Below are 24,465 nucleotides of genomic sequence, written 5' to 3'. Positions count from 1 at the left end.
GACATTATTAAACGTTATAAATGGTCAGTTTCGCTATATGTTATGTAAATTCAGCTTTATGCAGCATATTATATACCATTCAAAGGAAAGCTTGCGGTACTCTTTTTAAAGTATATGTTACAGTTACATTGAAAGAAAACAGGAGTGTCGAGAAGTTAGTCAAAAGTGGGTGTAAGATTGTGTTTAAGCTTTATTTGCAATGCCAGCTGGGTGCAGGATGGCTATAACATTGACATGTGATATATCCTCCAGCTCTCTGCATTTCCATCCGTCTGGAAACGCCTCTAAAGGTATTATCAGATGCAAATGAATTGATCTACATAATGTTTTTAAAAAGATCCATGTAATTACAGCGGACAATGGGGTATAATTGCAGTGCCGGATGGACGGTTAAAGTGCAACATGAATTGTTCCGCTGATTTGCAAGAAGTCCCAGATGGGCTGGATCGAATGGATTTTAGAACATTTTTACTCGACGTTTAAAACGCTATCCACAACAGGTTATTTCAAAGTAAATCTACTTCATTTCAATAACAACGGAGGAAAAGGCGGTCAATGAAGGCAAATTAGGGGGCATACTATTAAAATATAGCTCTGTTGGTTATTTTGAAAATGCCTTCCGCTAGTCAAACGTGCTTATTCATTCATACAATGGTTTATTGGACCGAGCGAAGGATGTATAGTTTTTGAGGCTGTGCCAGTAATCAGCCAACTTTAAAAAGAACAGTGGACAAAAGTGTTATGTTTTTGTGTGGCAGAAATAAATTCACATTTGTATTGTTTCTGGGTGAGCAATTATTTCATTTGCATCCATTTACAACTTTAAAGTACTGAAGTCATGTATGAATAATCTGATTTTACCTTAAGGAAAATCTATACATGGCAACTGAAATTCCTCAGCTCTGTGCAGACCTAAATATAACTATCCACAAAGTATTGTTCGATGTCTAAAAACAAACTATACAAAGGAAAGGAGGGTGTTAGAAATGTCAATACCTTCGTCCTCGCAGGTCATTAGCACATCTCTACAGTATGTGGCGCAAGAGCAAATGGCATCTGAAATGTGGAAATATTTAACAGCAAGACTGCAGTTTGGTTAAAATTAAAGAATTTAATCAAATTAATTGCTATGCATACTCCACCTTTGATTTCAAATGGAGATTTCAAATGAAAATGACTAAGTGCCGAATATAATTAATACATCACATTAAAGATTTTATGCATGTTACTTAAATTTGCATATTCTATTGTAAATAAAATGGTAACTTGTTAAAGAATGTTCCATACTGAATATCCATTCAAACAACGTTTGATAGACCATACAGTATTAACAAAAAAACCACAGCTATAGGAAGTATTTTGTGTTAAATGGGTTAACACATTCTTCATTTACTGCAACAGTTAACTGAAATTAAGTGTCCACAAACAAAAGAAGCCTTTGTTTTCTGGATATTGTAATGTCAGTAGAAATCCGTTTGAAGTTCAGCTAAACTATTATTGTAATCACACGTGGCGAACCTGTCCATGCATATCCAAAGGCCTCTGTAGTGTTAATAGCTGATCTGCTGCTGGGCTGTGTACCACGTGCGCTGTTATTATTAGTCTCTGTCATGGTACCCAGACATCCAACAGACCAGCTTCAAACTAGGAGAGGAGTCCCACAGTACAAGCGCCGGAGCAGAGGTTATACCTTCATGTAGAGGCATTGCAATTTGTTTTTTTGAGGCAATTTGAGGAGCAGACCTGATATCGGATCCATCCATCATTCATTGATGCTTGCACACCGAAAGTATTAGCTAATAATTCTAGTGTCAGCTGCGAATTGCGAAGTGAGCGGCATTCTCTTGAAAATCTATTTTAATTCCAAAGTGAATTCTTGTGTGCATTCCCGCGCAATTTGTGACAAAATCGCTGTCTTGTCTGATTTGCGGCACAAGCTCTACCTGCTGGACAGTATCTAAAGTGGAAGAGGGCGATGTTCGAGTGCCCGGACAGTGGGGAAGAGATGGCCCCCACTCACAAGATATCCTTCTCCATCATAGATATACTCGACCCCCAAAAATTTACAGGCAAGTCCCAGCCGCTTGAGCTGCGAGAGACTGGGCCAAATGAAAGCAGTGATATGCCCGTACTCCGGAGTGGAGAACAGAGTTTAAAGCAGACAGGTGTAAAACTAAGTGCTGAAAAGAACAGCAACCAAATGGGCACCGATTCTGGTGAGTAAATAATACACGTTCTAATCTTCAGTCAGCGCCACGATGTTTTATTAATAACTAAGCCAATAGCATGAATAGCTCTTTGCATTAACTGTACCAAAGTTACATTGCCTTTTTGCTGGGCCTCTTAAAGGCTTTTTATTGAAATATTGTTTTAGTCTATGTTAGTATTTTATCCTGACTTTCCAACGAAAAAAATATTATTAAATGAATAACTGGAACATCTACTTTCTAACTCATGTGTTTCCAAACCAATATAGAGCCAGATGTCATTAGAATTTATAAAATTAAGAAGTTGGTTGCAGAAGGAACGTTATAGCTTTATGGGCAGAGAAGAGTATTTGTTTACTGACAGTACTACATAACTTTAGGCTTATTTACTTTCCAGGGCGCGATAAAGAGTAGTAACTCAAATTAATTAGTGTATGAGTCTGATAAATAACATTGTAGCTCAATCTCTGCGTTTTTTAATGGAGCGACTCGGTTAAGTCGATGCAAAATGTACCTGCTCTTCTTATACGCATGCATAACCACATCTACTATGGAAGGCCTGTGTTGAAATGAGAAACAACTATTTTGTTTCATTTTAGATCATTTTGCTATGATCACTTCCACGCCATCCCATATTTAGTGCATTTTAATTTAATATTCCGCCCGTTATATTCTTATCGTGAAATCCACCGAAATCATAAATATGACATACACTACTTGTTATATCTTGAAAAACAATTACAGTTGTTCAATAACAGCTCTTTGCTGGGTGTGATTGGCACTGGGAGAGAGCCTGGGTAATTGTTTAAATCGTCCCATAGAGGATGCCGCTGCTCAAATGATCGATATCCTATTACTGACTTGTGCATATCTCCTTCCAACAGCTTGCAGGTACAGCCGTGAAAACGCGAGTCTGAAGCAGATCGAAGGTCCAAATATTTTTCGATTAAAACTTACCTTTAATAGATGGCATTATCGATCTGTTAAAATCTGAAACTCTAATTGCACATCGTGGCTGGTGTAGATTTGGACACTTTTTCGTGTACCTTGTCATAACTCGCTATCTGCCTTTAAGTATTGCTTAGCTTCGCCTCAATCAGGATGCGATCAGTGCATTTGCCCGTGTTCTCCTTACATTCCTTTCAAAACAAAAAAAAAGTCATATATACCCACGATCTATTATAATACCCTAAGTCAAATGATAAACTATGCAATTACTGAACGTGTGATAAGCTATGTCGTTATTAAAATCTTACTTTTGTACCTTGGGGAAGAGGAGCTAACATGCCTTCCAACATGATGCTCAAGTACTGCTGTGCACTTCCACTCAAGTACCCCAATTTAAAATACATGGTTTTTCACTGGTGAAATAACAGGAGCAGCACTGGCCACAAATCCGATTTCTGACCATTGCTCTGAAACGATGGCGTACTTGACACCTCCCTCTCACACACGAAACGCCTGTTCAAAATGGGCAGCTTTTAGGCCAATACTAACGCACATTTCGCAAACTGAGCTCATCACTGAGGTCTGAGCACTTACGGGTAATTTTCAATGGAGCAGCCCATACGTACATCGATTTTAAACGTTGTTAGAAACGGATCCATTACAATTGATTCTGTAATTTTTAACTTACCAAAACATAATCTATATCCTCACCAATTTGTTATAACAACTTTAAAATACCACAGAAGGACATGGGGGGAGGGCACAGAGTTAAACACAAGAAATGTAGAGCAGACAATCTATGTTTTCACGTTTTCATATTATTTACTGCCACTTTGTAGCATGTTGTGTTTTGTAGATTTTTGCGGTGACAATTCCTAATATATTGCACTACAATCAGTACAAATGGGTCAAAAATCCCACTGATCCGCGGTCTCGGGGTAATTTCTAGGAGGTAATGCAGACAAAAAATATTCGAGACGCTGAGCGACCAATGGTTGAGCGGACCGATGGGGGAAAATCAATAGGTTCAGAATTTATACAACTATTGTTATTATTAATAATAATTATTAAGATTAAACTACAGGGATCTACGTAAATATAAAGTAAAACAGAAAAGAGGGGAAGGGAAATAAAGAAAAATAACACCAAGGAAATAGAAGTAAGTGATTTGATTAAATGGGAAAAATAGAAAACACTGTCAAAATATGGTACTTTTCTGCGACTACATATCCAGATCAAGCGTTGTCTACATCGTTTGATCCTGCATTAGCAACCCTTAAACACTTTTGATCCTCTGTATTAAAAATAGCGTTACAGGAGGGTAAACATCATATAGCGATTAATGAAATTAGATCTATCTTAACGTGTTGTTACTTAAAAACAGTTTAGTTTGGGTGATATAAGCTTTGAAAATGCCATTTATTACAGAAATTGATTGATGATACCTGTCGGGGTTGTGTACAAAGGGGCTAAACTTTCTACATGATACATTGATGCAAGCCAAATAGTAAAGGAATGGAAACTTTGATTATACTGTGTTTGGAATTTGCAGCAATACTTCATGCTTGATAATTTATCTATTGGGCCACCACTCTTGCAATTATCTTAAAATGTTTGTGTAAGCCTCCCCTTGTATAGTAATTAATGCTAAATAGCATAATCACTGGCTAACTTTGACTTTATATGTTCCTGTATCTCTTACCCTTTTGTCTTTTTTGGTTTGCTTTGATCTCGCAGTTTGGCCTTTTTCCTAATGCCCAGGGTTGTAGTCATGTATCTAGTCTCTTTTTCCCACTTTCTCTCTGGTACACACATGTTCACTCATTTGCCCCTCCTGATTTCTATCATTATTCTTACTCCCGCTACCCTGTTTCTCATCACAATTTTCTCTTTCTTCCTTATGGAGTTTCTTGCTGTGATGTGGTGTACCTAAACACCCAAAACACCTTTAACAGAGTTCTGTGTGAGAGTTTTACGGAGTTAAGTTTAAACTTGAGAATAGGTAAGAAATTGGCTGACAGGTAGGAAGCAGCAAATACTTGCTGTGGGAGTGATGTTGGGATGAGGGAAATGTTGAGTGCAGTGCCTCACAGACCACTATTGTTTCTACTTTAAATTAGCAATTTGGATTCAGAAGTTCAACCTGGCCATATTCACAGATGATACCTGAAGTTGAAAGAGGTGTAGAGGTTTTATGTCCATTAACTGTGGAGCAACAAATAGAATGTTGAACTATATGGCCAAAACAATAGAGAACATTCAGGAGAAGCAATGCTAAATTGTAGTGTTCTCGTTAGACCACATCTTGAGTCCAGTTCTATTCATAAAGACACAATGTAGACATTTCAACCCTAAAGGCAGTACAAAGAAGAGCCATGAGACTGATCCCTAGTGTCAGAAGCCTGAACGATAGGAAAAGCTGGAAAACTTGAGGTTTTCAGCTCTGAAAAGAAGCAGATAATAGAGGAACTCACCGAGGCATATAAGATAGTAAATGGTGCAGAAGAACACCACTTCAAATTACACCTTAACATAAGGACAAGGGGTCACTGGTTCAAACTAATGAAATGCTGATAATGAAAAGTCCTTTCCACATAGAGTGATTAACATATGGAATGGATTTCTTAGTGGGATACTGGAGGCAAAAACTCTGAAATCATTCAGTTAAATGATGTGATGGAGAGACTACATTTTTTGTCTCTCTTGATGGAGGAGCTAAGTTAGGCTGAATGGCCTTCTTTATCTATATTTATCTCATGAACAATATCCTGCCCAAATGTACACTAAAAGTCTCATGCTCAACAGAATGTTGGTGAACTGTAACTTGATGTATTTTGCTGTGAAAGATTCCACAAAACATAGGACATAGGAACAGAGGAACAAGAGTGGAGCATTCAGCCCCTCGAGCCAGTTCTGCCATTCAGTGAGATCATGGCTGCTCTGTATCGTAACTCCATCCACCTGCCTTGGCTTCATATCCTTTTATACCCTTGGCTAGCAAAAATCTATCGATCTCAGAATTAAAATTATTAATGGAGCTAGCACCTATTGCTTTTTGTGGGAGAATGGTCCAGACTTCTGCCACCCTTTGTGTGAAGAAGTGTTTCCTAACTTCTCCCTTGAATGGCCTGGCTCTGATTTTAAAGTTATGTCCTCTTGTCCCAGACTCCCCACCAACAGATAAAGTTTCCCTCTACCCTATCAATTCCTTTCAAAATCCTAAAAACCTCAATCAAATCAGCCCTTAACCTCTATATTCCAGGGAATACAAGCCTAGTTTATGTAATCTCTCCTACTAATCTAATCCTTGGAGCCCTGGTAACATTCTTGTGAATCTGCACTGCACTCCTTCCAAGGCTTTCTAAAGCACAGTACGCAGAACTATACACAGTACTCCAGATGTGGTCTAACCAGGGCTTTTTATACAGCTGTAGCAAACCATCCTCTCCTTTATATTCTAGCCCCCTAGTAATGAAGGCTAATATTCCATTAGACTTTCTGATTATTTTTTGTACCTACTACATTTTAGCGATCTGTGCACATGAACCCCTAAATCTCTTTGGACCGCCACTATTTCTAGTTTTTCACCATTTAAATAATACTCAGATCTATCCTTTTTTGGTCCAAAATGGATGACCTCAGTCTTACCTGCATTGAAATCCATCTGCCAAAAGCCATAACAGCACAATATACAATTTTGAAAAAAACCTCACCTTGAACATATGTTTCTGCATGGTATGAAAAATAGAATTATGCCTGATAAACCACATAACTAATCTGTGCTTTTGTAAAATTGCACTCTGGCTTCCAAATCAATCAACTGGAAAAACTCCAGGGGATAAAAATTGGTTATGCCATGTTTTCAAGCACGTAAGTGATGGTGCACACCCCAGCCGGGAGGCCTGAGGCTCACCTGAAATTGGGCCTCATTTCAATAATTTGAGTGAGCTGACGGTGCTTGTAGCTTACCCGGCAGCGGCTCTCAGGATTGCTTGGAGCTGAGAGGAGAACTCCTGCTTCTTCTGGCTCCACAGGAACATTTTTTTTTAAAGTTATTTTTTGGTGGCGGTTGCTGCTTAGTCTACAGCGATTGCTGAAGAATCTTAAGCGGGAGCTGGCATGGAGCCTGCTCTGCTCATCACTCACCAATTTGGTGCAGGGATCCTGAAACAGGTGCTAGGCTGCTCATTTACATATATAAGAGGCCTAATGCCTATTCCTGGAGGGCGCCATGAGCTCCTGAGCAGCTGCCTGTGCCAATATGGTGCCACCCATACCTTTGGCACTGTTTGGACACAGGACATTGCTCCCTGAAATTGGCCCTTATTGCGCCCATTTTATGTAAAATGGGTGCAATGAGGTCCAATTTCTACCCCCAGGTCTAAATCTAATATTAATCAACTGTGTTGCATTCTGCAGATAACATTCCTGCGGTTTCAACATTACTGGAACTATTATGCTTTATAGAGTGTTTGATCATCTATAGTTATAAGTATCCCTATAGACTGCATGCCCTTTCATAACTGGCTATTTATCCAGTTGCTTTATAATAGAATTAATCAACACAATTTTTTAGATGGGACTCTATTGCATTCAGCTACCACTCTGTTATAAAATAAGTCTTCTAAGTTCCAGTCTTGTTTGAGGTAGGAATACTTTAGAAACCCTCTAGTCCAACGACCAAATCTACTAGACCCCAATGTGAAGTTTTCTTGTATTCTATGGGAGCAGTCAAGTGACCTATAATTGGAAGAAATGACTGGTGTATATTGTTGACTAGGCTGAAATCGTCATCATTTTTAAAATGCGAATTATTTTAAAAACATTTGAAATGAATAAAAAACAGGGTTATCTAGCCTTAAACACAATAGGATTTATGATGCATTAGGTTTATTTAAAATAATGTTCAGCTTCAAACCCAATTATGATAGGATGCATGTATGTTTGCTTAAAGCAGCAGAGAAAACAGAGGGATAAAGATTATAGTGTCATCATGCATTCCAAAACTTATCTGGCTGATATCATTTTAAATGCTTGTTTTCAGACGGAAGTGATTGGGAGCAAGACACACATTCCAACGCTAATACCTCAAAAGAGTCTCTCGAACCCCATGGAAACTTTCAACCATTTAAAGAGGATCAAAATCCGACGCAACCTGAATTAGACAAAGGCCAGACTGCCTCTACTGAATTGGAATCCAGGTCTGATCCCACCGCACCCAGACAAAAACGCCGCCGAGCTGAACCAGGCTGTGCTAAACCAAGACGAGCTAGAACTGCCTTCACGTATGAGCAACTAGTGGCCCTGGAGAATAAATTCCGCTCAACTCGTTATCTGTCGGTATGTGAGCGCCTCAACCTTGCTCTGGCCCTCAGCCTTACAGAAACACAGGTTAAAATCTGGTTTCAAAACAGACGCACCAAGTGGAAAAAACAGAACCCTGGGGCAGACAGCACAATCCAGCCTGGATCTACTAGCCTGTCTCGAGTCAGCCCGACTCCTCCTGGACCAAGTGTACTCAACTTCCCAACTTTTCAGACTTATGCTGCAGGGAACGTCATTTGCCAGACGGCAACTCCAGTCCCTTTAATATCATCCACTGCAGGGCTGATGTCTCCCTTCCTGAGTTCTGCCTACCTGACACCATTTTATGCACCACATTTGTGAAAACTATACAGGTTGTCTCTTTCAAATAATATTAAGTACTGGTGTGAAATATACTGACACTTCTTCCTTGAGCTGCCATTTTGTACAACCATCGTGTGCGTTTCTTTTTAACGATTTAATGATAATATAAACAACATCATCACTCCGAAGGGACTGAGTAGTTCTAGTGGTAGTAGCCTACAGTTCAGAACCTGTCAGCAACAGTCAGTCTAGTTCAACACCTTACAGGGACAAGTTCTGAGAGTCTCAGACACGGTACTAGACAAATACTGCAAAGGGAGAACAAACAAACCTGTCGGGATCAGACCCACTCAGAAGACATATCTTCTGTTGGGTTCTTATGGAACATTGTTAAGTCTAAGGTTTTAAGAGTCCAGTTACACCTTCATGTCCAAGGTCCACAGGTGCTAAAAGGGCACTGAGGTCATGATATTCTGACCCTCAAAGTCTTTAAACTCTAACTTTGTAGACACATTATATTACCCATATTAAATGATTTCAATCCCTTGGGACCAGTGTTAACGGCAGATATTACAGGAATCCATGGTGGACTGTTCTGCTCTTTAAATTGAAAGAACACACGCGTTAGCAAATGACAGCAATTGAGTATCGAAATGGACGGACTGGATAAATTTTATTCCAAAACATGTACTGAGTGTGCGATTGGAGATAACATATTAAAACAATTAAAGCAGGGGATGACACCGTCACCTGGAAGTAGCTAATGTTATTCGGGCTCATCCAGATGTGGTGTTACGGTTAGACTGTAGCAAGCATTCCATGGTGCTGTATGGGCTTTACTGCAACAATAGAATACACTTTAATTAAAATGATTCCACAGTCTTCCTTCTTCCAGGAGCCTACCTTTGGTCAATTACTTAAATTCACAAAAGTACCATCAGCTAATCCTACATGCTCAAGGGAATCTGGCTTTGACGAGCAAAACACTTTATTTGCAACAAAGGTAAATAACTTTTGCCACAAAAATCAATAATTTTCATACACTGAGTTGAACCTTTCTGTTCAAATAGGGAATTTTTTCAAATTTTAAAATAATTTCAGTTTGGCCAAACAAAGATTAGGAAAGTGGGTTACTACAACTTTTAAATGTTCACTACTTATAGCCCATGGATAGAAGCAACTTATTTTCATATTTGTTTTTCTCCTGGTGAATGTTACAGTGCAACCATATTGTGTTTTCCTAAAGATTTGCTTTAAAATATTTCCCTCCATGATTAAAATAATTTCTGACAATGTGCTTCAATATTTGACGCAGCTTTTGATATAAAGAAAACATGAATTGATGTGATGTAGGAACCTTTTATGGACATTCTGAAAGCTTAATCAGCTAAAGAGGTCTCCTGAACCCAATGACACAAACACCCAGATTTTAGCTGACCAAAAATGAAAGACAAGTCAATGGGTGCTGTTACCGCCGAATTGGAGCCTGAATGGACCCAGTGATATACAGGGTCAACGTATACCCAACTTCGACTTATAGAGCAATAAACTCAGACTACTGCGGACCTTGCTGGAATGTGCGAGTACACTTTTATTTACAGAGCGCTCTGGGAGAAGTGCTATACACCCCCTTGGTGCAATCGCCAGCTTCTCAGCTTTACAATAGCAGCCGCGCTCCTTTTATACAATTCAAAAACAGGAAAGATACCATATTACATTAATTCCTTGGCCAACCTGGTACTTTAGCATCCTTTAACTTTGGCCAATCCGATACCTTAGCAACCCTTAATCACATTCTGTCAAAAACAAGTTGATTATATTATTATACCGTTAGCAAACAACTTAATTATATTACTGTTCTGTACAAGTGACATCACACGTTTGGTGTAAGCAGATCAAGTCAGCTGTCTGTTATGCCAGTGTCTGCAAAATGTCAATGAATGTCAAGTATTTCAGCAGGCACTACGGTGCCATTTTAAAATTTCCTCCAACAGTGCTCAGATTAAAAAGAACACTTGGACATACCATAATATCATTCAGAACACTTTGAAAGAAGGCACGATCTTCTGTCCATTACAAGTAAACAAAGAAATAGAATTTTTCTCTAGGGGTTAGCACAGTGATTTGCAGAATTCCTGTGAGTTAGATACTTGGGTAAAGGGACATTTTCAACCCCTGGTACTTCTCATTGCTAACCCCGATTACAGATTATTCTTCATCTCAATTAAATACTTGTCAATTATTCAGACCGACACTACAATCCAGGTAACATCTGTGATAATTCACCAGGAATAATTGTAAAAATACCAAGCCATGGACTTTGCAGTATTGTTCAATGCGCTAGTTTAAATATTTGATTCTTCACAGTGAGGTTTTAATGTTGTTTAATTTAAATTTCATAGTATTAAGTTTCACATACCTTTCAAATACACGTGGTCCATGTTTGTGTATCTGCTGTAACTTATTCAGATGAAAGAATAATATACAATAATAAAGTTTAGGAAAAACAGGCACTTTCTGACTGCACCCCATTTTATCCTTACTGGCTTATAATAATCCTTAAAAATAAATTCTAAAACTATAGCAGATTAATAGGAACCTAGTGGAAGTGCACTATTGAACCATTTCAGACACAATTTCAAAACAATGTTGTGGACCGAATGAATATCTCCTAAAATGTAGAAAATGAAGGGAAGCTGAAACAACATTTATGCAATCCTATTTTCTGGGAAGAGTACAGTTTTGTACATGTTCATATTTCCACATAAAACAATGTAAACATTAGAACTTGTAAGGCCACAAAAAACTTAACACGATACAGCAACAGTCCCTATTAAACCACATCACAGTCATTGTCTCTGATATATCTTCATATCAGTGGAAGTGATTACCTACAATAAAAATTTGGTTCAAAAATTATATATATTGAAAAAGAAAGTTGGAAAACAGTAAAAGTGCAGACACTTTACAAAACTTTCATTATATAAGGTGTACCCCATGGTAAATATGGCATACTGTATTTGCATAACTTGTGGGCCTGACCAGACAAAACCCACTCATGACTTTGTTACTTCTATGTTGTTCAGTCAGGCTTACCTCAACAATACAGTATGGCATCAGTAGCCATCAAGCACCTCCACTTAGTACATACATTTTCCAATTTACCATTGTGCTCTTTTATTAATTCATCTTCCAGTACAAAAGGATTACCATGATACATTATTCAATAATCATTAACTGGTATGAGTAGGTATAAATTAAAAGACTGTGTTTTGTGAAACATAGCCTAATTAAAGCACTGTACAACATTTAAATAGAAACAACATTTAAATAGATCCCATACTTTATACTGTAACATCATAAACTCCCTTCTGGCTGAAATGGGATTTTTTTTTGCCTAATGAACTTTGCAGAATATCATTTTCTAAGCTCAAGTACTGATACAATTGCATCTAGCATGAATTTGTAGTGCATGGAAAAATTGTTCATCACATATTACAATATCACACTTGCAAAATGTCCATCACATTTGCTTGATCAAATACCACATTCATTAAAAAGCAACAAACCATTGAACAATGGTGATGGTAGGAAAGCAGGTTCAAAAGCTACTAAAGGAAAAAAGAAATAAGTTGCATTTATGTAGCGCCTTTCACATCCCCAGGACACCCCAAAGCAATTAATTACTTTGGAAGTGTTGGCACTGTTGTTTTGTAGGAAAACCTGGCAGCCAATTTGCGCACAGCAAAGTCCCACATACAGCAGTGAGATGAATGACCAGTTTTTGGTGGTGTTGGTTGAGGACGCTGGAAGAATTCCTCTGCTCTTCTACAACTAGTGCCATAAAATCTTTTACGTCCACCTGAGAGTAAACAGGTAGGAAAATTACCAATAAAGAATAAGAAAAACATCCAAAGAGCTACCAAACAAATCAAAGAAGTTGGAACAGCAGAAACCAACCACCATTGTTTAAAACAAACTCAAAATATTTTTTGAAAATTCTTTTAGCTGCCGTCATGCTTTCTCAGTAATGAGAGGAAATATTAAAATACAATTTCTAAATACATATGTAAATTGATAAAATATTAAATAATTCACAACAGAATCATTAAACTGTGCAACAATGATTCCTTCCACTGGCCTAGTCTTCTCACTGGGACCTAACGCATGAGTTATGGTATGTTACTGGAGCTTGTATCCCCTTCCTACTGATATGGAGATTCTATTGGGTTACAAACTACAACTCTAAGAATGTCACTTTGTGCATGTCACTCTTATAGACTACAACTCCCAGAATTCACCATTGTTACTCTGTGCAAGTCATTCTAGTGGATTACAATGCCCAGAATGCACCAGGTTATATAGAGCAGCTGTTTGTGGTCGAACTGGGAGGGTATGGCTTGCAAATAGGAAGTCACAGCATGCTGTGATGGTCAGTCCTGCTGTTAATCATGAAAAAATCTGCTCCTTTAAAAACACATCTGATTTTCTAATTGGACAAACAATAAATATTGTGCTCACATGCAGCCTTCTGAATAGGAATCAGATCCAGGTAAAAGTTTTCATAATTCTGCATTTCCCCAGCATTATCAAACAGAGTAAAACAAAACAGCATGTCGTCCTTAGTCTTATAACAAGCAATAGCTAACCTATTAACATGGGCCCTGCTTGGGGGAGGCATGGGTCTTTGGAGCTGTATGGTAACTAAAGTGAAGGTTGTTGGAATTGAGTTTATACCTGCACTGAATCAGTGTTTTAAAGACAGTAAGAGTGAGCATTCTGGTATTCTTCCAATTCTATATTTTAGCTTGCACACACAGTTCTTCTGATTCTGCTCTATTGTGCATTTCCCTTCCCTGTACCATCGGTGGCAGGCCTTCAGTCATCTTGCTCCAGCCCCCAGAACTCTTTTACTAAAACCCTCCACCTTGTTACATCTCCACCTTCAAAAACCTCTTGAAAACCTACCTCCTGAATCATGCTTTCAATCACCTCCCCTAATCCTTCTCCTACTGCTGCTCGGTATCCATTCCCTCCCCTTTTCTCTTCTTGAACCTTGGGGCATTTTATACATTCAAGATGCTGTAAAAGTGAAAATTGTAAATATGTTTATTCTACATGTGTTTATAATTTTGCTCTAGATAGTAAATAGCAGAAATCTTCTCACAGTTATTGAAAGGAAAACTGTAACAAGACCCTACTTCTCCATTGTCCAGTGGTTCTAATTTTAAAGTTCTGTAACCTTCTCCTTGCCCATCCCTTCTGTTCTATGCTTTCTGGCACAGAATAGGAGCACACTAAATATTACAGTTGTGCTTTGGATCTGAGACTATACATGAGCAATGCCACGGGCGATCAGCCAGTACTAGTACAACCTTAAACCATCGGCAAAAGCCTTGTAATTTACACAATTGTCTACAACAGAAATAATAGAAAGCTAGAGAATAATTTCAAATTAAAAATTAGATGTCTTACTTTTTAGCAGCTTGAGTGTTACTTCAGCAAGTAAACTCCAGAGCATTATCGGATTAATTGACATTGACACTAACTTATGCGCTCTCCAAACTATCAATAACATCTATGCCTATGTAACTAAAATACATGATTTTTATGGGAATCAAGCAAGGATGATAAAGGGGCAGGACTGGTGCAGGAGAGAATGTAGGTGGGGAGGTTTTGGATTAGTTCTAGTTTATGCAGGATGGGGCTGGCATGGACAGTATTGGAGAAGTTAAACCTCCAGTACAGTTGAAACCATTTATTCTGGACCCTGGTAAAATAAATAATGAATTAATTAATTCTTCCAATTAAATTAGTATTATGTATAGTCATGATCTGAGCACTAGGTTTTCTCATGTAGCAAATAAGAAGCAGTGGAATATACCTAGTGGACTAATGCGAACTGGTGTCTCATATCTCAAAGTACATAACATTTCTCTGCACGCTAATCAATCTCCTTAAAACTCTTCATTCTAGTTTAGTTGCTGGAAACAATTCATCTGGGAATAATTAACAGACTAAGAGACTGCAATAGGAAACTAATTGTTTGAATTTTAAGAGAAATTCTGTTTAGTGAGAAATTATATAGAAGACTGAAAATCTCAACCAGATGTGCAGGTCAATATATTGACATTGATTAACACTGATTGCTGCTAGGGTCACTTATCAAGTAACAGAAACTCTTGGAAAGCTTAATGTATTCCCAAAAGTTATTATGCTTGTCTCTGTATCAAAAGAAGTCATGAAATAAATAGACCTAAAAATTGAAACTCCGGTAATAATAAAACATTGTTTATATTTGTGATGATATCAGCATCAATAATGGGACTATTTCTGATACAAATAAATATGTTTACTGCAGCTAAGTTTTATAAAATGGTATGAGTAAATGTTTCTTGGCCACATGAAGAAATACAATACACGTAAGTGACTATTTAAAATTAGCAACAATGCTACTGAACCTGCTATTGTTTAACTCTATGGTCAGTGGGGTTTTAAATCTGACTGGAAAAAGTAAGATAATTTTATGTATTGTTTTTATTATAGACTGAGACACTTATTTTAATTGCAAAATTGGATTGGTCACCATGAATTTTGAAAGTGGGATCCATGAGGGTTTCCCAAGGTCATATCCTTGTCCATTTGTCATCAGATTTATATATTTTTTTGATTTTTTACATACTAGCGCATTCCTTTTGTCATTGTATTCTAATAAAAACATTTTCTGGTAATATAGCACTGATTTCCTTTGCTTAATTTCTTTTGGAAGTTAGGAAATGGAGTCTACATGAGTGTGTCAATATTTGCAGGGGATCCCTGGGTATAAATCAGCATTTACAAGGCCTCCCAATGTACCAAATATTGTTGATGAGATACAAGTGGAAAATAGTATTCAAATTAACATAAATTCTTAAGAGTTCTTACAATATCAAAAGATCATCCAGTTAGAATGGATAATTTAATTTCAGTAATTGTACAATATAATATAATTTATTATTATTGTTTATTTGCTGCCTGAAGTTTTATTATTGAATGGGTATCCAAAATGACTGCATGCTTATGTTTTTGTCTTAAATTGATGTAAATGGTCCTGTAACATATTAAGCAATGTATAATACATATATATATATTTGTACATATGGTGCAAGTGTGCAAATGAGAAGAACAACTATCAGAACTATCAGTAAATGATAGTGATTGTACAGCAGCAGTTTTGTAACATAAGTGGTTAAAACTGAAATTAAGTAAAAAATAATTGTTAATTGTAAGAAATGAATTTTGCTTTGAAATGGATCTTTAATGACAATTTAATAAATGTTGTTTAATGTTACAGCTCTTCAATTTTATTATTTTTAACTAGGTTAAATCAAAATATAGCCTCGGTTGCGGAGAACAAGAGGAATAGATTACGGGGATGAAATTCCCATCGTTAGCGCTAATGAGGCGCAAATGGCTTTTCGCCTCCCCAAGGCGCGTGAAATTCCACAGGAGGTCAGCGGCGGCGCTACCGAGCGCCCCGTTCTTCTGCGCCCGGAGATCATGACATCATTTCCGGGCGCAGAAGTGCTGGGCGATGTTACTGACTGCTGCAGGGGTTGCCAACAGAGAGGCCGTCTGCTCGCGGGGCGCCATTAAATTTCTGAGCACCGGACGCGGGCTGAGTGCCATGAGCACTCGACACTCCCGCACCTCGGTGCTCCAGCAGATGCCTCGCAGCGGGGAGCCCTTCACTTTAATTGAGGGAAGAGCCCCTGCAAAGCGGCAGCGTCATGCGTGGCCACAAGTGGCGCTGCTTAGCACATTGCCCCGGATTGGGACCTTCCCTGCCTCTTGCACTCCAAGAGCCAAGTGGAGCGCTTGATTTAGCGTTCCATCCCTCTTGGAGCAAAAAATGGGAATTTAACAAATGTTTGAAAAGGTTTCAAACATTTTTGACTTAGTGCCCCAAATTGCCCTCTAGGGGAATTTCTCCCCCTACCTTTCCCACCTTCTCCAATTTGATTAAAGAAAACGTTCTACTAGTTTTTGTTATTTATTTTAACCATTTGGCCTTCTAACCCCCCTGCAAAGCTTAGGGGTGATGTACATTGTTCTTCCAATGACACTCAAGTCAGCTGCAAGTAACTGCAGGATAGCACTGATTATCAGATGCCCCTTTTTCTCCATTTGCAAAACTCCAGTCATTACATTGTTGTTTGCTTTTACCATCAGTCACACTCCAAATAAACACAATTCAAAGTGGAACAAGCCATAGAACATCTATTATTTTGTTTCAGAGTGATGAAATGCCTTTCTTCCATATGATTCATTTAGCAGCCTGGTTGAGAACTGATTTTTTTAAAATTCAAACTGAAGTAACTGATTTTGGGTTACTGAGATACAACATCTTTCTATCACACCATTTGTTCCCTTAATTGGATTATTTAATATTGTATAATTAAACACTGAACTATTTTAAGCCTGTTAACATTGCAATAGCAGATACTTTCTGTTATAAAGTTTCTAGATTAAAGTACGTAAATTAATCTGAAATATAAATAAGTAAGGAATTAAAATGAGGGACATGTTTTATTAGTGATTTATAGTAATAAAAGCTTCTTTTTGATCCTCCTTTAATGGAAATACCTTGTTTCCCACACAGTACATGGTATAGTAATGGACAATAATATTGACCATTTCATGACAACCACTACAACTGACTAGGGGGCGTGGCAAATGGTAGAATTAGCAGAATTAAAAAAGTAAGGAACATGCCTCTTAATGGCAATGTTTGAATGCCAAAAGGCTTAAAAATAAACTTGTTACTTGGACCTGTCAGTGAGTTAATGCTTGCCATCCCTGTGTTTGCTTTTAAAGTGCTCCATTAACACTATAATTTGAGAAATACAGGTATAAATATATCAAATACACTGTCAGAAAGAAAATTAGTTGCAGTTAGTTCTTAGCTATCACAATTTACAAAATGTAAGTGTCTATTTGCATCTGTCTTTACCAAGGAAGAAGATGCTGTCAAAGTCATAGTGAAAGAGGAGGTAGTTGAGATATTGGATGAGCTAAAAATTGATAAAGAGGAGGTATTAGAAAGGCTGGCTGTACTTAAAGTAGGTAAGTCACCAGGGCAGCATGGTGGCATAGTGGTTAGCAGTGTTGCCTCACAGCGCCAGGGACCCGGGTTCGAATCCGGCCTCGGGTGACTGTCTGTGTGGAGTTTGCACATTCTCCCCGTGTTTGCGTGGGTTTCCTCCGGGTGCTCCGGTTTCCTCCCACAGTCCAAAGATGTGCGGGTTAGGTTGATTGGCTATGATAAATTGACCCTTAGTGTTAGGGGGATTAAATACGTGGGGTTATGGGGATAGGGTGGGATATGTGTCGGTGTAGGGGTTACAGGGATCGGGTGGGATATGTGTCGGTGCAGGCTCGATGGGCCGAAATGGCCTCTATCTGCACTGTGGGGTTTCTGTGATTCTGTGATTGGATGGGATGCATCCTAGAATGCTGAGGGAAGTAAAGGTGGAAATTGCGGAGGTACTGGCCATAATCTTCCAATCCTCCTTAGATACGGGGGGTGGTGCCAGAGGACTGGAGAATTGCAAATGTTACACCCTTGTTCAAAAAAGGGTGTAAGGATAAACCCAGCAACTACAGGCCAATCAGTTTAACCTCGGCAGTGGGGAAACTTTTAGAAACAATAATCTGGGACAAAATTAACAGTTACTTGGACAAGTGTGGATTAATTAAGGAAAGCCAGCATGGATTTGTTAAAGGAAAATCGTGTTTAACTAACTTGATTGAATTTTTTGATGAGGTAACAGAGGGGGTTGATGAGGGCAATGCGGTTGATGTGGTGTATATGGACTTCCAAAAGGTGTTTGATAAAGTGCCAGCAAAGTTGAATCCCATGGAATAAAAGAGACCGTGGCAGCATGGATACGAAATTGGCTAAGTGACAGGAAACAGAGAGTAGTGGTGAATGGTTGTTTATCGGACTGGAGGAAGGTACACAGTGGTGTTCCCCAGGGGTCAGTACTAGGACCACTGCCTTTCTTGATATATATTAATGACTTCGACTTGGGTGCACAGGGCTCAATTTCAAAATTTGCAGATGAAACAAAACTTGAAAGTATAGTGAACAGTGAGGAGGATAGTGATAGCAGAGAGCCGGCACGGGCTCGACAGGCCGAATGGCCTCCTTCTGTGCTGTAACCATTCTATGATTCTATTGACAAAAGTGGAAAAGGAATTAGCAACTATATGCTGATGATAGCAAGTTAATATTAGCAACAAGACTGTTTAAGTGCTGGAATGAAACTTGACACCCTTTAATTATAAGTTATTCTAACCTTGCATAGATCATTGGTCAGGCCATATTTGGACAACAAAAATGATGCATTGAACAGGGTATAGAAAGGCGTGGCAAAGAGGATTTCATAACTTAAAACTATGAGTAATGAAGAGATGCTTACAGATTAGAACTTGAGGAAAAAAAGATTGAAAGTGTATATGTGCCAGGCCTGTACAATGCTGAAATGTATGCTGCAGTTACAGTACTGTGTACAGTTCTGGGTACCTTACTATAGAAAATATATTGTAACCATGAAAAAGGCATAATGTAGATTCATTACAATGGTAGCAGGGATGAGAGAATATAAGTTTAGAAATAACTATTGGTGATATTGTAGCATTTTATCTATTTCTTTGCTTCTCTGTATCAACTAATTGTAAATAAATATGATCGGTAGTTTTTGTCCGTGACAGGGACTCCCACTTGAACTTCAGTAAGCAATCTACCGTAATCAGGGTTAGTTGTTAGACCTATGCTAACACAGTACAGCACAAAGCAAAAGACTCAGATTTCAGTTCATAAGAGATATAGTAAGGGACACGTTCTGCTTACTGAATCCAATGTCATTCATTTGCATGAGAAAGAAGTGTTAGAGCAAAGCTTGATATGTAACAGCTCCCCTAGGATGTGGGTATCCATTCACATGTAAAATTTTTCTGTCAGTGTGATACACCATCTGTACATTGCTAGAATAATAGCCCTTACTATTCATGCAGTGCTACCATCACCAATCCTGAGGTACATTGATAGTGGGGGAAGGTAACGCTACAAATACAGTCAATATTTTGATTGGGTTTATCCCTATTCTCCTTTAGCTACCTGAACTCACAGAATCATAGAATTTACAGCTCAGAAGCAGGCCATTCAGCCCATTGCACCTGTACTGGCTCTCTGAAAAAGCTATCACTTAGTCCCATTCCCCTGCTCTTTCCTTGTACACTTTTTCTTTTTCAAATATTTATCCACTTCCTTTTTAAAAACTATTATGAATCCTGGTTCTATCACTGTTTCTGGCAGTGTCCAAACAACCCTCTGCTTAAAGAAAATCTAACCTCTCCCTTTATTTGCTCACTTACCGACTGAGACTTGCAAGATTAATCACAGAACTATTGCCTCTTATTGCTGGCAGGTTTTCCTTTAGATCCCTAATTGTTTCTCTCACCCCAGCTACCACTGCCACTGCCACACTTTTTCTCTTCGACTGGGAAGGCAGGAGAACCCGTGCTGGGCTCTACTCCATGCTAAACATCAATGCTATTGTATAATGATCTGTTAGATCATTATCTGTTAGGGTTATGGAGTGTCCTCCTCAAATTCGGTTGCCCTCAAAATTTTGTCACTATCCTCCGCCTGCTTCACGACGACATGCAAGCCATGATCCTGACCAACGGTTCCACCACAGACCCAATTCACGTACGAACCAGGGTCAAGCAAGGCTGTGTCATCGCACCAACGCTCTTCTCGATCTTCCTTGCTGCAATGCTCCATCTCACCCTCAGTAAGCTTCCTACTGGAGTGGAGCTAATTTACAGAACAAACGGGAAACTATTCAACCTCCATTGCCTCCAGTCCAGATCCAAGGTCGTCCCATCCTCTGCCGTCGAATTACAGTATGCAGACGGCGCTTGCGTCTGCGCTCACTAGGAGGTCGAACTCCAAACCATCGTCAACACCTTCACCGAAGCGTACGAGAGCATGGGCCTTACACTAAACATCCGTAAGACAAAGGTCCTCTACCAACCTGCCCCCGCCACACAGTACTGCCCCCTGATTATCAAAATCCATGGCAAGGCCTTGGACAACGTGGACCACTTTCCATACCTCAGGAGCCTACTGTCAACAAAGGCAGATGTCGATGACGAAGTCCAACACCGCCTTCAGTGTGCCAGTGCAACCTTCGGTCGCCTGAGGAAGAGAGTGTTTGAAGACCAGGACTTCAAACCTGGCACTTAGCTCATGGTCTACAGAGCAGCAGTGATACCCGCCTTGCTGTATGCCTCAGAGACATGGACCATGTACAGCAGGCACCTCAAAGCACTGGAGAGGTACCACCAACGCTGCCTTCGCAAGATCCTACAAATCCATTGGCAGGATAGGCGTACCAACGTCAGTGTTCTTGCTCAGGCCAACACCCCCAGCATCGAAGCTTTGACCACGCTCAATCAGCTCCGATGGACGGGTCACATTGTCCGCATGCCCGATACGAGACTCCCAAAACAAGCGCTCTACTCGGAGCTCCGGCACGGCAAGAGAGCTCCATGTGGCAGAGGAAACGCTTCAAGGACACCCTCAAAGCCTGCTTGAAAAAGTGTAACATCCCCACCGACACCTGGGAATCCCTGGCCCAAGACTGCACAAAATAGAGGAGAAGCATCCGGGAAGGCACCGAACACCTCGAGTCTCTTCGCCGGGAGCAAGCGGAAGTCAAGCGCAGGCAGCGCAAGGAGCGCACGTCAACCCAAGCACCCCACCCACCCGCCCCTTCAACCACCGTCTGCCCCATCTGTGACAGAGACTTTAGGTCCCGCATTGGACTTAATGTGGAAGCAAGTCATCCTCGGTTCCGAGGGACTGCCTAAGAAACCAGTTTTGTAGGCTTTGATTTTCCTCCCAGGACTGAATATTCCACTGCTATAAAATTATTCATTTGACTTGGCTGAGAGCTGGTGGAACTCTCCCAAAGATAGCTAACTCCGAATGTTGGTTGAGTCTGCGATTTATAGTCTGACCCTCAAGTTAGGGCCCAATGCTCTATTTCTTCAGTTACTGGACCAATGAATAGAAAACCTTTTAAATCCAACCAAAATTGTAATTACAGTTTATTGTAAAACTAAATACAATCTGCTTGCATTGAGGACATTACCATGAACTAGAAACCTTAGCTTAGGAACTATTTCTGCGGCCTTACTAGGACTTTAGAGAAAGGAAAAAGTATCACAATTCTCCTCAACTTTCAGTCAGTACTAAGCAGACCAAACGGAGCACTGGCTAAAAGCCAGGTGTGATTGGGAAGCAGTAGGGCATTATCATATCTGTATGACATCTCAAATATACTAATCATAGGAGCTATGTATATCTAAAAACTCCTCTATGAAAATACCCAGTACAAGCAGACACATGGGAAATAAAAAGGAAGCAAAAATGGTCAACCAATGATCTTTTATATATAAAAAATATTGAGTGGTGGCAACATTTCAAATGTATTGTACCTGTAGGTGGAGCTGTGAATGCAATGTTACATGACTAGCCAACCAAACCAGTGAAGAGAAACCCACATTTGGTACCACTCAAATGGGGAGCGGGCGGGGAAGTGGAGTTGAGGGGACCTCAGGAGGAGGCCGAGATGGATCATCCACACGGCACTTCTGTCTGAAGATGGTTGTGAAGGCATCAGCCTTGTCTTTTGCACTTGTGCTAGGCTCTGTTAACATTGAAGATGGGGATATAAATGTACCAATTCAGTGGAGTATTTTAAGAGAAATAATTTGACACCGAACCACATAAGGATAAATTAGGGCAGGTGACCAAAAGCTTGGTCAAAGAGGTAGGTTTTAAGGAGCGTCTTAAAGGTGGAAAGAGAGGTAGTGAGGCAGACAGGTTTAGGCAGGGAATTCCAGAGTTTAGGGCTTAGGCAACAGAAGGCACGGCCACCAAATGTTGAGCGATTATAATCAGGGATCTACAAGAGTCAGGTGACAGAAGGAATCCAATTTCTCTTTACAAACATAATTGTACTTCACTGGCTAGCCTAGCCAGACTTGGACTTGTGGGCCAGAGTCTTTGCATTGGAGTCGGGTCAGATGCGTGCAGGCCTCATAGCGGGTCACCACCCTGAAGATTTTAACAGCGCGTTCTGCACTGTGTGGCACCCATTGACTGAGTCATGCGTGTTTCACAGCCCAATTAAATGGAGCGGGTGTGATGATGTCACTGATGACTCATTTTCAGCGCGGATATTTAAATCAGGCTTGCACACATCTCATTTGAAGGTTGCTGTAGGAGTGTTGAAGGTGCTTTTAAGAGCTAAAAATTGCTGAATAAGATTGAGAATTCTGTGGGTCATGGAGACAGAAAGACAGAGGGCAGCGCCAAGATTCCCAGATGCCTCCCTGGAAGTGTTGGTCTAGGGAGTAAGAGCATACAGGGAGGTCCTCTTCCCTGTGGATGGTCAAAAAAGACCAGCCAAAGACTCTAACAGGGCATGGCTAGAGATTGCAGAGGAGGTCAGCAGCAGGGATGTGGTCAGGAGGACGTGGATCCAGTGCCGCAAAAGATTCAATGATCTCATGAGGTCAAGAAAGGTGAGTGCAATGCCACACTCACCTACATCCTGATGCTCCCGTCACCCCAACCCCATCATTCTGCCTTCCCAAGCCTACTCCTGCACATCACTCCTCACACCGACCTACCTTGCAGGTCCACCCATCCCTCTCTGTCTATGCACCGACTCACATCCCCATCTGACTAACCACCACTGACACTCACCCTCATCCTAATACAATCATAGCAAGTAACACCACAGAAGGCGGTCATTTGGCAATGTCATGCCACTCCCTCATAGTCACCCTCTACAGATGTAGCCCATCATTTACTTACACTCATTCCATCACTCTCGCTCAAAGATCTCTTCTTTTCCTCCTTGCAGGAGAAGAGAGCCCACAACAACAGGGACAGACAGAGAACCGGAGGTGGTCTTCCAATCTTCACAAATTTGACTCCAGCAGAGGAGGAGACCCTAGAAATCTCTGAAGCTGTAGAGCTGCTGGCGGTGAGAGACTGAGAGAGGGGGACCTCCCAGCAACCTGGTGACAGAATGAAATCTCAAACAGCCACATGGCATACAACAATCACTCATCTGGTGACTGATGTCAGCAGCTAGTGAAATGTCATCATGTGCATAATGGTAACTTTACCCATTCATATCATAACACTTCTAATTCATCTCTTTACTCTCCCACAGGTCCATCAAGTGCCCCCCCCCCACCCCCACTGTCCAGCTGGAGGAGACAGATGACTCCTCAGAGGAACCTGCAACCTCTGAGGGCGCAGTGTCAGCAGAATTAAGCGCACCCAGCACCAGCAGAGAGACGCACACCTCGGTGGGACCTTTGGGAGACAGAGTAGTGTTGTCACCTGGTGTATCACAGCTCACAAGTGAGCATCAGCAGATGGTGGAGACAGGGACAGCAGTGAAGAGTCCTTGTCGGAGGCCGCAGGGCGCTCCCAGCTCTGCTCAGCTGCATGTGGACCCTGTGCCTCCGGGTCCATCCAGAAGGAGAGTGGTGCTAGAACTCCAGGAACAAGTGCAGGAGTCTCTGGCAGGTTTTGTCTCCAGGGTCA

The 24,465-nt window shown here is 40.2% G+C and overlaps 1 protein-coding gene across 1 annotated transcript; it reads left to right on the top strand.

The window, feature by feature from the left end:
- The first annotated feature begins 1,975 nt into the window (after positions 1-1,975).
- LOC147113482 (NK1 transcription factor-related protein 2-like) lies at positions 1,976-14,008 on the top strand. The gene is made up of 4 exons (XM_085996129.1): positions 1,976-2,216; positions 8,200-8,495; positions 9,679-9,786; positions 13,925-14,008. The coding sequence occupies exons 1-4, from the start codon at positions 1,976-1,978 to the stop codon at positions 14,006-14,008; spliced, it is 729 nt and encodes a 242-aa protein (XP_085852255.1).
- Positions 14,009-24,465: the final 10,457 nt, after the last annotated feature.

The sequence above is a fragment of the Somniosus microcephalus genome, chromosome 8 (assembly GCF_052327205.1).
Source record: "Somniosus microcephalus isolate GS21.2 chromosome 8, FLI_Smic_1.0, whole genome shotgun sequence".
NCBI classification, from domain to species: Eukaryota; Metazoa; Chordata; class Chondrichthyes; order Squaliformes; family Somniosidae; genus Somniosus; species Somniosus microcephalus.
The sequence above is the reverse complement of the archived record's forward strand: the minus strand, read 5'-3'. Positions and strand labels throughout refer to the sequence as shown.